At 39.2% G+C, this 12451-nt stretch overlaps 1 protein-coding gene and 1 long non-coding RNA gene across 8 annotated transcripts in view; one reads left to right on the top strand and one right to left on the bottom strand.

The window, feature by feature from the left end:
• Nucleotides 1–12220, top strand: part of TGFBR3 (transforming growth factor beta receptor 3) — a 192617-nt gene extending 180397 nt beyond the window's left edge. For 5 of the 7 annotated variants that reach the window (XM_014599677.3, XM_019479036.2, XM_006275072.4 and 2 more), the window contains 3 exons: nt 1620–1727; nt 7609–7664; nt 8393–12220. In XM_014599677.3, coding sequence (XP_014455163.1) covers nt 1620–1727; nt 7609–7664; nt 8393–8545 — 317 coding nt within the window. In that variant the 3' untranslated portion in view covers nt 8546–12220. Of the gene's footprint in view, nt 1–1619; nt 1728–7608; nt 7733–8392 lie in introns of all 7 variants that reach the window. The other 2 variants (XM_059728047.1, XM_006275073.4) reach the window with 2 other exon arrangements.
• Nucleotides 2398–7061, bottom strand: LOC109281041 (uncharacterized). The gene is made up of 3 exons (XR_009462377.1): nt 6811–7061; nt 4833–4905; nt 2398–3565 (listed from the first exon to the last, which is right to left on the bottom strand). It is a non-coding gene; the product is annotated as an uncharacterized LOC109281041 (long non-coding RNA).
• Nucleotides 12221–12451: the final 231 nt, after the last annotated feature.

Below are 12451 nucleotides of genomic sequence, written 5' to 3'. Positions count from 1 at the left end.
GATATTTTAAAAAACTGTCCATGCAAAGAAGGGAGGAACCAAAAAGAGAACATATCCAGGAAAGCCCAGACGTATGGTAACCCTACTTCAGCAGGCTCTGGTGTCTTAAAGGTACCATACTCAAATGAATGCACAAATTTAGCACCAACAGAATTGTTCTGAGGAACAGAAGATAATACTGATGCTGCTACCTGCCTCCTACAGGGGCTTTTGTTGGGTGGAAGAAGGCTTGTGGAGGGAAGAGAGAAAGTGATGGATGTGTTCATAGGAAGCTAGATAGAAAGAAATTGCACTGGGAGATGCAGTGGCTGAATCAGTGCATTCCCTAGCTATCCTTCTTCAAGTCTCCTCATCAATCAGCACAGATCTAGGCATGAATCAGGAACTGTATTCAGTTCTTTTCCATTACCTGCCCAATTATTAAAATGTTATTCAGTAGCTTACAATATTTAATGTGCTTACTGGGAGACATTAGTCACAGAAGAAAAATTACCCCCCCCAAAATTGATGCAGTAGGAGAACAACACTGAGGTGTTACTGATCAAAAAGGAATAAAATACAAAGGCTAGAGGTTGCTCTAATTGGGTAATTAACATTCAGAACAATGCATATAGGAACCAGATACAATATCATATAAATTGTACTTAATAAAGATCCTCTTGCCTAGCAACTGATTTTTTTTTCTTTCTATTTTTGTGATCTGGAGTTAATTTCAGTTATTAAAGACACTGCCAAATATGAAAAAACAATTGCTTCTATTTATGTTTTTGCTGACTTTTTTGTTGGCTTCGCTTTTCACTTAACAGCAGTTCCGGTCTCCACCTACATATAGAGCTAAAGTTGCAAAGAATATGGAGGAAAGTTGGCTTAAGTGGCAGGACATGTGAATCCAAGGGATCTTTTACTAACACATCACAGGTTTTTTAAAACCACATTAAAGTTAAACTGGTATTTAATTTAAAACAAAGAATAATTAACAACAAATGTTTGTTTAATTCTGAGCAGGGGTTCTGTTGAGCTGGATCTTGGTTTGTGACACAGAGCAGTTTAATAAACTAAAGCAAGTCTTCATGCTCACCTCTGGCAGTCTGTGCATAGTCTTTCCTTACTCAGTGGGTGCATCTACATGTGCAATTAATGTGAAGGAATAAGCTCCAGAGCAGTTTGAGCCAGAGTCAGCTGCTCCCAGGTGCAGCATCTACACATGCAGCTGGGACAGCAGCAATTTGAGCCAGAGCTAACCAGGTGCAACTTATGCCCCCAGTCAGTGTCTACACTTGCATTTCAGTGTGGTAAAGTACCATGCTGTAAAATAGTAGTTTCCCCAACAGTACTATGCTATGTTAATTAGTTTACTGCGCTCTAATACTGGCACACATGTAGATGGGTTATAAACCATTATTGCAGAGCTAATTAGACTACTCTGCAGTAAAGTGCATATGTAGATGCACCCAGTGTGTTCCATAGCATCCTGTTTGTCTAAGTGATGTCCAATTAAATACAAAAAAGTAAAAGACATCTGTGTGAGAATGGCAGGGAAAATTTTTACAATCACTTTTCAGCCTTGAAAATGGGAGAACTGGATTTTTATGTTGTTTTTTTTTTTTTTTAATTTGTAGCTGTTTTCTATGGCCTGGACACTCTGACTGTTGTGGGCATCGCCTTTGCAGCATTTGTGATTGGAGCACTGCTGACAGGAGCATTGTGGTTTATCTACTCACATACAGGTTAGTAGGATTTTTCACTGGCTTCCTCATGTGTGTGAGGCATAGCAGCCTCTGTGTGTGATGCATGATAGGTTGGGAAGGGAACATGATGGAACACTAAGGTAGGAAACAGAAAGCAGAGCAGCAGAGTAGGCAGGGGGCACGAGGCAGGGAGCAGAATGTAGACAAGCAGATCAAGTAAGGAGCACAGGTAGGGAGCAGAAGGCAGAATGGCCAATCGGGCACCCAAAGGGGATGAAAGCAGCACTCTGGGAAGATATGGGGTTTAAATTGTGGCACACCTGCCTAAAAGGTTGGCTACTACTCTGCTATAAAGCATGTCACAAGGTAGGATCTAAGGGCACAGCCAGAAGTGCCCATTTTTGCCCAATCTGGTCACAGAAAGCAGTCTATGGATGTGACCAAGCATAAGTGCATAGCTGCAGACCGCTTCAAAAATGGCCAGTCGGGTGAAAATCTGAACCCTCATTGTATGAGTGTTCAGATGAAGACATTTCAAAACAGCCTTTTCTGTAACTTGTGTCTGCACTGCCTGCCAGCCTGTCACTGTTTTCAGAATGGGGTGGTGGGAAGGGAGCAGGGGGAGTTCAGTGTGGGGTTTTTTCAGTCCCCACTGGAGGGTGGGGTGGGAGTATTGGACCCCCGCCCCCCCCCAAGGTGTGAGGGCTCCAATTCACCCACCCTACCCTCCAAGGCTGTCTGGGAAACCCTAGAACAGGCTCCCTCTGCTCCCTTTCCTCCCTCCCATTCTGAAACCAGCAGTGGCTGGCAGAAAGCTGGCGGGAAGGAGGGGGCTGTTGCAAACCAGCTGCAGGCTCACAGCCAGCTGCTAGATTCCCCTCCCCTCTGGAATCAACAGTGAATTTCTGTTTGGTCTGGGGAATTGTTGTAACTCAGAACGCTTCCTACAAAAGGTTCTGTTATAGCAGAGAGCTGCACTTCTGTCTGTGCCCTCAGGCTTAGGAACTGAGTCTCAGTATTCTTCATTAATGTCCATGTCCTCCCTAAGCTGTTTTCCAGCAATTCTCCACAGCAGACTTAAGGTGACTGGCATATATCTAGATCTCTCTGCCTAGCAGGAGATATCATTTGCTTTGCTATGGGTTTATGGGTTATAAATCAAAAGTTCTTCCATTGCTGAACCTGAAAAGTTATGTGGTATCTTGGAATTGCATTAAGTTGTTTTGTGACTCGTGCCATGGCCAGTAATGATTCTGTGATTGGTATATAGTTAAGAACTCTGTTAATAAGTCAACTAAAATAGAATGCATTAAATCATTTTAGTTACTAAGCTTAGGCAGATGTGACTCTTATTAAAGCCGTAATGAGTAGATCCAGTGAATCAGAGTGCCATATTTACATAAACTTTTCTGACTACAGATGCAGTTCAGAATGTTTCCTGGGCTTGATCTATGCATGCAATTTTCACTGGTTTAACTAAAAAAATTCTTGATTTTACAAAATTACATTTAATAGAAATCACTTAGCTCATTTAAGTGTGTTCAAATAAAAGCTTGCATTGGTTTAACAAAATCTAATAGTTTTAGCTTTAGTTGAAATAAAACAGTCTTTGAGTACTCCCATCCTGTGGCGTCTTCCAAGAAAGCCAGATTAATAGAGAAGTATCCCAGCAGGAGAAGGGGGAAACACAAGAGGTTTTCAGTCACCAGGCTTTTCAGTTGCTTTATCTGGTTTCTTCACTTCTACAGGAGCTGGTAGTGCATCAGACATGAGGTTAGCCAGTCCAGAGGCTGTTGTATGGTAGACTTGCCTCATTTGCATGTAGGTTGCTGCAGAGCCTAGAATCTTTATAGCACTCTTTGTCCTGAGCTACAGGCCTGTAACAAAATACACATGGGGACAGAATATACAAACTTTTAGGTCAGTCTTACACTGCTCCTAGGCCACAGAAATTCTTTCCTTGCCTGCTGTAAATTCCTCACAGCTTCTAAATGCCATAGGAGTGTGTATGGCCCAGAATGTGGCCCTGTGTACTCAAAGCTGCTGTACTGGTGGATGTTGAATCTCCCTTAATGTACAGAATCATCCATATATGCATGTGTTGCATTCCAAATGTCAAGTATGTTAACTTTATTGTATTAAAAAATAGCAGCAATGACACAAGAGTCCAGAAATACAATAGTCAAGGGACATTGGGAAGCTGACATAATAAATCCCTCAAAAAATGGGATTTGGACTAATTCCATTAAATTAAGTACAGTAAAAAACTACATCAGTCATACTTACCATATGCAGCTAGAAAGCGGGGCAGCTGTTCTATTTTCTCTCTCAAGCATTGAGGAAAAATAATGGAAAGTGTAAGAAGAAAGAATAAGTGGGAAGAAAAGAAAGGAAGCAGATGCTACAATTCATGGAATCAGAAACTTAAAAATCTGATATTGAAAAATAAGGTCAAAGGGTCCCCTCTCTCTGTTCACATTTTTCCCCCTTGTAGTCGTTTGTACCCACAAAGTGGAGTTAAACTGCTAGGAACTGCCTTGATAGCACAAGCCCTTAAGTAGAGTTCTGACATTCTTCAATGGAAGGCTATAAGATTTTCTGAAAGCATTTTAGATAGGAAAAAAATAAGTGTGCAAATCATAATTGAGACTTTGTTCATGTAAGGCTTTGTCTACACATTCATCTTAAGGAGTTGTTAACTCTAGACCCAAAAGATAATTTCAAATGAAGAGATAGCATAAACTAGATGGAATTTAACATTAAAATAACACAGAAGTGCTGTCACTGGTTGTATGCATTTGTTTTCGTTATTTAAAGCAACAAAAACCCATACACTTTTAAAAAATGGGCTGAAATTGCTGCAAAATTTCCACCAGAAACCCAAACAAAATAGGGACTTTATTGCAGAATATGGGTTCAGCTTGACATGGAGTGCCCAGTGTTTTGGAAGAAGAGGTAAAGTTGCCAGTCTGGGCACTGAGAGGAGATCCAATCTGCTTCTCAGCTAAAGGCTCTCTATTTTAGCCTATTTTTCCAATCTGCTAAAGAACTTGATCCAGCTTTCCACTATAGCATGACATCCATCTGGCAAGGATCCAAGGATAAAGGGAGTAAACAGATCTAGGAGTATCAAATAGTTTTTACCTGAGTCTCATAAGGAGAGGTAAAAAATCTTGAAATGCTTCCTGTGTGCTGTAGACTATGAAAATATCCTCCCCTGTTTAAAAAAAAAAAAAAAAAAAAAAAATTCTCCAAGTGAATAAACCATCATATTTAAGGCTTAAATACAAAGGACATGGAGCATCTTGATAACTTATTAGACTTTGCTAAACTTAAACCAAACAGTTTAAAACCCAGCATTATGTGTTGTATACACATCAGCCATCTAATCCTTTTAGAAAGTATTATTTTTGTTCTTCTCTGGACAGTACTTCAAGCTAATAGGATATTTTTTTCCAAAACTGTGGAAGTTGAAAAGGCACCCTTCTGTTTTTTTGGGGTTTTGGGGGGTTTTTTTGTTTTTTTTTAATGGTATCTGATTAAAACTGACATTGCAACCAATTATATTTGGCAAATGGAGATAGAAAAGCAAACATTCAGACTTCCTGGACAGGGAGTACTACTGGCAGTCTTCCTAAGTGTGAATAATAAAGTACATGTTGTTGCATTCAGATGGGTAAAAAGCTTGTTTACTGTCAATAGATGGGAGATGTCCATTTGGAATAGCTGTGGTGCACAAACATTAGAAATATGAAGCTGTGTACATAAGGTCAGCGCTAAAGGCTGTTGTATTAAGCACATTTTACCCTATGGTTACTTGCCTCCTATTTATAAATTATTTTTATACATGTTTTTATTTCAATTTATCAAGGGGTTAAGAAAATAAAATAGAGGCGCTCTGCTAGTCCAGATACCGTATATTTGTGGGTTCTGTTCATATTCTCATGGAGACCTGGATGCTTCCATTGACAGGGATAAGATATTCTACTGGTTTCTCTTTGACATATGATTATCTGTTTGTGTACCAGAGGACTGCCATTTCTCCTTGAGAAATGGGGAGCCAAAGAGGAACTGAAATGAGAGAAGAAGCTTGCCACTGAGGCAAAGTGCTATATCCCCCAAAGTGGAAAGCAGATGAGGCGTTTTCTAGAATTGGGGAGGGGAGGGAATAATAGTGTGATTTTTGGCTCTGGAGAGATTGTGGCAGCAGCATTTGTCATTTTTTCCCTAGTGAGAGAAGGTATTCCATTTATTAAGTAACTTGCAGTAAAATATATGCAGATTATATTGATATGCTGTGGCTGATGCAAAACTATGTGTAACGTGTGGTTTGTAAAATGGGTGACAGTAAAACTGTAATAAGATCTAGCAGCAGGGAATATGGCCCAGTTCTGCATTTTGCAGAACTGCTTTCTTGGCAGAGATGTTAAGGGGCCCCACTAAGGGAATGGAACTAACTGCAGTTCCTGTGTTTGGATGGTTACAGCTTTCTCCAAGGTTGTCTTTTTAATGAAAGGGAGTTTATCATGGACTTATAGATATGTTTTTAACATGACAGGAAGGGAGGCACATGCACAAACTGCTGGATGACAGAACATGTTATAATGAGCAAGAAAGTGTCCAAATAAGGCTTATGAAAAGCTTACAACAAGATATCACAAACAGAATGACACTGATGCAATTTACTCTGCTTTTTATACAAAGCCTTTTCTAAAAACAGATAGGATTGCAGTGCATCTTTCTTAGAAATTCAAGGTCAGATTCTGATTGTGATAACATAGTGGAGGTCCTGCAGGTCTTGGATTTTTTTAAAATTACTATGAATTTCTTTGTCTTAATGAAGAATAAGAACAGTATTGCATTCTTAAATGTAAGTACCCTATTTGTTGTTGAAACCATGGGACAAACTGACCTTTGTTAAAGCAATGCAAACTCACTGCCTTCAGTAGCAAAAAATGGTTTTCGTGTCAGGTTTTTATTTGGGAAGTGGGAGGGGGGGTTCGTTTGAAAACACTGGGAGGAAGGGAAAAACTATGCATTCTTTGCCTGTTTGGCATTAGATGGGCATAGAGCAGCAATTATAGCATAAGCTGGTAGTACCCCCCTGGGTTAGGTTGCTTACCATGTCCTTCATAGAAGCTCTCATACCTCTCTGTTCTTGCAGCAGAGGACTTTGATACTCAGGAGGGGTAATTGCCATCACTTAGCGAAGTACTGTTGTTTCATCTGGCTACGGTCCATGTAGATTTGTTGTCACTTCCTTTCCCTGCTTTGTAAAGCCACGGGGAAATGTTGGCAGCCTGTCAAAATCTCTGTTCAAAGCCAGCTGTGGTATATGCTGCAAGGGATAGGAGGGAACTGCTGGGCCTACACCATGTAAATCTCTAGATTCAGCACGTCCCCACCAGTCCTTCTGTGCCCTTGGAGGAGGAGCTCTTGGAGGCTGGGGAGGGGGTGCACAGGGGTTCCACACAGCCCCAAGCATGTGGGTGATTGACAGGTGGCACTTTAGGAGGCCAACCTGTAATTCTGCCCAGCACTGCCTTCCCCTCATCTAGCCTCAACACCTGGACACTGGCTTCAGAAAGCCAGCTTTCTTCCTCTCTCTGCAGCAGAAAGCAATTTTCTTTCTTTTGGGAACATTGTTAATTCTGTAGCTTAAATAGCAGTAGCCTGTATGCTGCAGCGTTGAGGAGTCATGCCTCATAACCTGGTGATGACGGCAGGGGTAGGGCAGATGGCACCTACAGTTGCATATAATGAAATGTTTCTTTAAGGGAAAAAAACCCCTAGGCAATAACATCCAATCGGGAAATGCCAGATTTATGATTTTTTGTGCAATCTTAATTTGGCTGCATTCTGCAGAGGCCTTATGATGCTGTCTTTAATTATATGGGTCACACACTATTTCTTTCTGCAGGTTCCCACCTCAGTACGGTGCACAGAATGGACATACAAGGAGCAGACAGAATTAAGGTTGAACTAGCATCCATAAATCTGGCATTTTGAGGACTTGGCTTTGCTATACAAATAATAAGGGTGGGGTAAGCTTGGCTATACAGCGTGAGCAAAAATGGCAACTTGACCTTCCAGTATTCTCGCTGAAACTAGGGCACATCCCATAGTAACTGTAAAATTTTCTGTTATCTTCCTATATGGTAATCCAACTGGGATGTGTAAATCAATTCAGCATTGTTGGAGAGACTGCTGTTTCCCTGCTCTGAGAAAATTGTGGTTGTGGCATGCAGTAGGTGGCATCCTGCTGACCGAGGAGTGTTGTCTTCAGCCTCAGCTTGCTGGTTTTATGAAGTAGTCTGCTCTACAAGCTGGCATCAAAGCAGAATTATCTACATTACACTGCCACGTTTCCATCTAACTGCAGAGCTTCAAAATCTGAAGTCTGAGCCTAATCTGAACTATGTAACTGAGGGTGGTTGGATGGACATTTGACAGTGGAAGATGCACAGCTTTCCTATCTAAGATCATCAGCAGCTGGTTTTAATATCATTAAGAAAACAGCAATAAAGGGGTTTTTATGCAAATACTAAATGATGCCGAAGTCAAGTAACATTTTAACAGCAGTTCTGTTTAAAATCTATTACCCAGTGCATAGCTTTTATGGATGACAAGATCAGGGGTTGGGAGGAAGAGATTTCTTTCCTGTAACGTGTAACATTTTCACTTTCCTTTTCTTTTCCTCTCAGGAGAAACGGCAGGAAGACAGCAGGTCCCCACATCCCCACCAGCCTCTGAAAACAGCAGTGCAGCACATAGTATTGGCAGCACACAAAGCACCCCCTGTTCCAGCAGCAGTACAGCCTAACCCAGGGGGAGTAGAAGGCCAAGGGGCAGCATAGGAGGGCAGAGGTTCAAAGGAACTGTTTGTTGACACTAGCTTTCCAACATTGAAAGGATTAATTTGGTTTCTTTTGAAAAATTAGGAGGGATTTCTCTATAGAAGAAAATCACCTGATTTTCTGGATAAATAGAGTCTTTGGACCTTTCTACAACACATTATGCTACATGTGACAAAGCTACTAGTTTTACAGTACTGCAGCCTGTTAAAAGCGTCTGCAGGCTCTCAATGTGAAATACATGCCAGTTTGAAAAATGCTGCTTTGTCTATAAAAAAATAAAAAATAAAAAAAAAAATAAAAAGTTTGAATTCCTAAACCTTCTCACTGACACAAGGTGTTTTCAAAGGGATTTCAACAATAGGAGGAGAAAGGAGATTTTAGGTCAGGACAAGAAAGTTTCAAGCTCAGATCTGTTTGGTTAAAACATTTTATTACTTCAGCTACATTTATCCACTTCCAAGCAGCCTCTCATTTTGCTGAGCTTGACATGCTACAGCCTATTAACCGCTTTCATGCCGTATGTGCAGCTTCAGGTTTGTGTTTCAGGTGTTTGTTTAATATGTGTTACTTTTCTAATACACCCTAAAGCAACATTCCCTTTCTTGTTCGCTGGGCCAAACCGGTCTACAATTTTTTTTATCCATTCTATCCATACACACACATACAAATACTAAAGAAAAATAATGTCCTAATGCACTAATGTAAATGTGTGTGTATGTGCAATGTCTTAAAGCAACTGTCTGTATACTAAAGTATACAGGATCTTTCTTAACCTAGCATGGCTATTTTTTAGATTGGGAAAATTAATCTCAGTGTGTCCCACTCTACCCATGAAAATGTTTTTAAATATTTATAACTGGCTTTTTAGGTGTTATACATTTCAAGATTTATTTACATAAAAGCGTATAAAAAAATAAGAGGCTAGGTTCTGTATTCTTTTTGGCTCACATTTCCATTAACACCACTGATTGTTTTGAACACACAAAGAACACATTTGAGCCAACTCTTTGTGTACATGCATACAAACAAAACTACTTTTTTAAGATGACAGTCCACAGTGGTTTGTGTCAAACTGCTAATTAGTAATATGAACATTGCAATTGGATATTCCCAAAGTAGCACTGGAATGTGAAAAGGACAAACAGGTACTAATTTTCACAGTGTGTTTTTAGTGTCATTGCCATACCCTAGCCTTAAAATAGATGCCAGATTAAAAGAAAGATTTAATGTGAAATTCTTTGACAAATATGGTGTCATTTGCAACTGTCATATGTTCTACTGATTCCTCCACAGATAAAAAATTGAATGCTATCCTCCTTTCGGAGGATATGAGTAACTGCCACTAACTTCAGTGGGGGCTACTGGTGTCTGTCAGTAGGAGAGTAGGATGCTACTGCAGGTACCAGGTTTCTATTGCTAAGTCTACACTTATGCCTTGTATACAATTCATGTGCCAATGAATGGTCATCCTGTAGAATAAGTACAAAATGTGCAATAGAGAGAAACGCTCAGGATCCGATAGCAAAATTTTGTCCTTAACTTTTTTTTAAACACATTTGGCCCTGATCCTGCAAACTCTTTTGCCCATGAGCCTCTGTGTGCACATGGACCACTTCAAAGACTTAAGCATGTGCTTATCTTTACGTGGTATGGGTGGTCTTGGCCTGGGTGTGATGTTACATATATGCAAAAAGGTTTTGCAATATCAAGTCCTTTGGAGGAGTCCTTTGGAGTTCAACCGGACCTTTATTTATCTGACTAAAGTGACTCATGTGTAGAGTGTTTGCAGGATTGGTTTTCTTCTGAGGTGTCAGGAGAACAAATATGCTACCTGTGTGTTTGCAAATAATGCGCTTTGCCTAATCTTCAGCAGAATGTATTGTGTAAGCATATTCTATATGTAAAATCTTTAAAGATGTCTTCAAAGAAGACAAGAGTCTTTAAGTCAATCATAGCTATATTTTACTACATTAAATTTGTGTATAAAGATATATTTAAATGTTTTAGATAAAAGTATGTTACTCTATATGAAACGTTTTATTTCAGTTACTGTGAATTTTACATTTTTGTAAATTCTTTTTCCTGTTTTAATCCTTTCCTTCTCAGACTTTTTAAAGAAAGTAGAGAGTCTCATAGGAAGTATTAGAAAATTCTGTTGTTGGGATGGACAGGTTTAAAACCCCTTTGTGTAAGATAGCTAATTGTATATTTCTGAGAAAGAAACATGCTGCATTATCAATGACTTTATCAATAATTTACTCTAATTTTAAAATAATTTACAGATTTATATTTTAGACTGACAAACTAAAAAACCGCAATGTATAAAAATGAGTAGCTGATTTTTTTTTTTAGACTTGTATTCAAGATGCAGTTTAAATTAATGGACAGATTTTGTACTTAATGTTTAATTAAGACTATGTTGAGCAATCTGAGCTAATGAAAAGTTTCCACAGGTAGTTTTAGAGGACTGAACAGCCATTTCTATAACCAAAATAAAAACAAAAAAAACCCCAAAATAAAACAAAAACAAGCAAAAAAATAAAATCCTGGGGTTTTCCCAGTTAATAGCTTTATTATAAGAATGTACAGTACCTTGCAGCAACTGTTCAGACTGTTGCAATTCAGAATACAGCTACAAATGTAAGCTCTACTTTTATAACAACCATTTGTATTAACTAAAATTTTCCTTAAATGTATTTGGTGTTGCATAGCATTTGAATGTTTAACTGCAAAGCCACTGATTCTTATGTTCATCATGCACCTGATCCTACCATCCTTACTCAACAGGGTTATACATCTACCTTGTGCCAAGGACCAGCTCAAGACTTTTGTGCCACTTACACTCATTAGGCCTTCAAAATTGGGGCTTATAATGGACACAGTTGCTATTGGACCTATGCATAGAGGTGAATTTCCAAGTAAACCAGTTGAATCCAAAGGGACTCCTTGTATGGGAGGATGGCAGGATTGGGCTTTAACAGACGGTTTCTAACTGCAAACGCTATTATTGAAATACTTAAAAGTAGGCTGCTTCTGTGTTTTATACATTATCTAATCACTAGCTTTAATTGTTACAGTTTTTGGTGTTGGACAGCTGTTGTGTTACTGTTTGAAGAAGTCAGAACTTTCTGTGTTGGGCTATTTCTGTAGCATTTGCCAGATGGAGGAGGGCTTTGCAAAAGGTCTCGAGATGATGATGATGATGATTGTAAAATTATTTTTTCCTTTTGTTTTGTGTAATGTATGTACCAACCCTTCTGTAATGTATATCTACCTCATGCTTCACAAAAAGAGTGTACTGCTGGTTTTGCCACCAGCACTTTCTGTGAGGTGACTATTCTGCTCTGTTTTTTTTAGTCAAACATGGGGGTGTTCATGAAACCAGTTGACTTTTAGCTATCATGTTCCTACCGGTTCCAAAACCCATCACTTTTAATACTTAAAAACTGAAAAAAAACATTAACCAAACCTTATCCAGATTTTTTTTCAATCAACCAATGGGAGAAATGAACCCATTAATTCCTGTGGCCAGTTTGAACACCCCTTTCGTATTCAATTCTATGTTCAGTATTTCAGAAGACTTTTAGAAATGCTTAGTTGTACAGTTTTGATAACCACAATGTCATGTCATCCTAGTGTCTGTGCATAATAAAAGTTATACCAATTATTCATAAATATTGTAGTGTATCTTTTTAAATGGAACAGGAAGCACTAAACGCTGACAAAGCACATGGGCTAAAATGTGCATTACGAGGCATATATTTAGTTCAGTAGGCTTCAGTAGGAGCAGAATGTGTGAAAGGAGAATGCAAAACTCTGTCATCCTTATTTATTTTGTCCTTCCAATCCTCTCCTGATGTTGTCCCTTGCCTTTGCAGGATTATCAGTAGCATGGCATGGACTCAA

This window comes from Alligator mississippiensis, chromosome 5 (genome assembly GCF_030867095.1).
Source record: "Alligator mississippiensis isolate rAllMis1 chromosome 5, rAllMis1, whole genome shotgun sequence".
Lineage (NCBI taxonomy): Eukaryota > Metazoa > Chordata > Crocodylia > Alligatoridae > Alligator > Alligator mississippiensis.
This window is presented reverse-complemented; position numbering and strand designations above follow the sequence as displayed.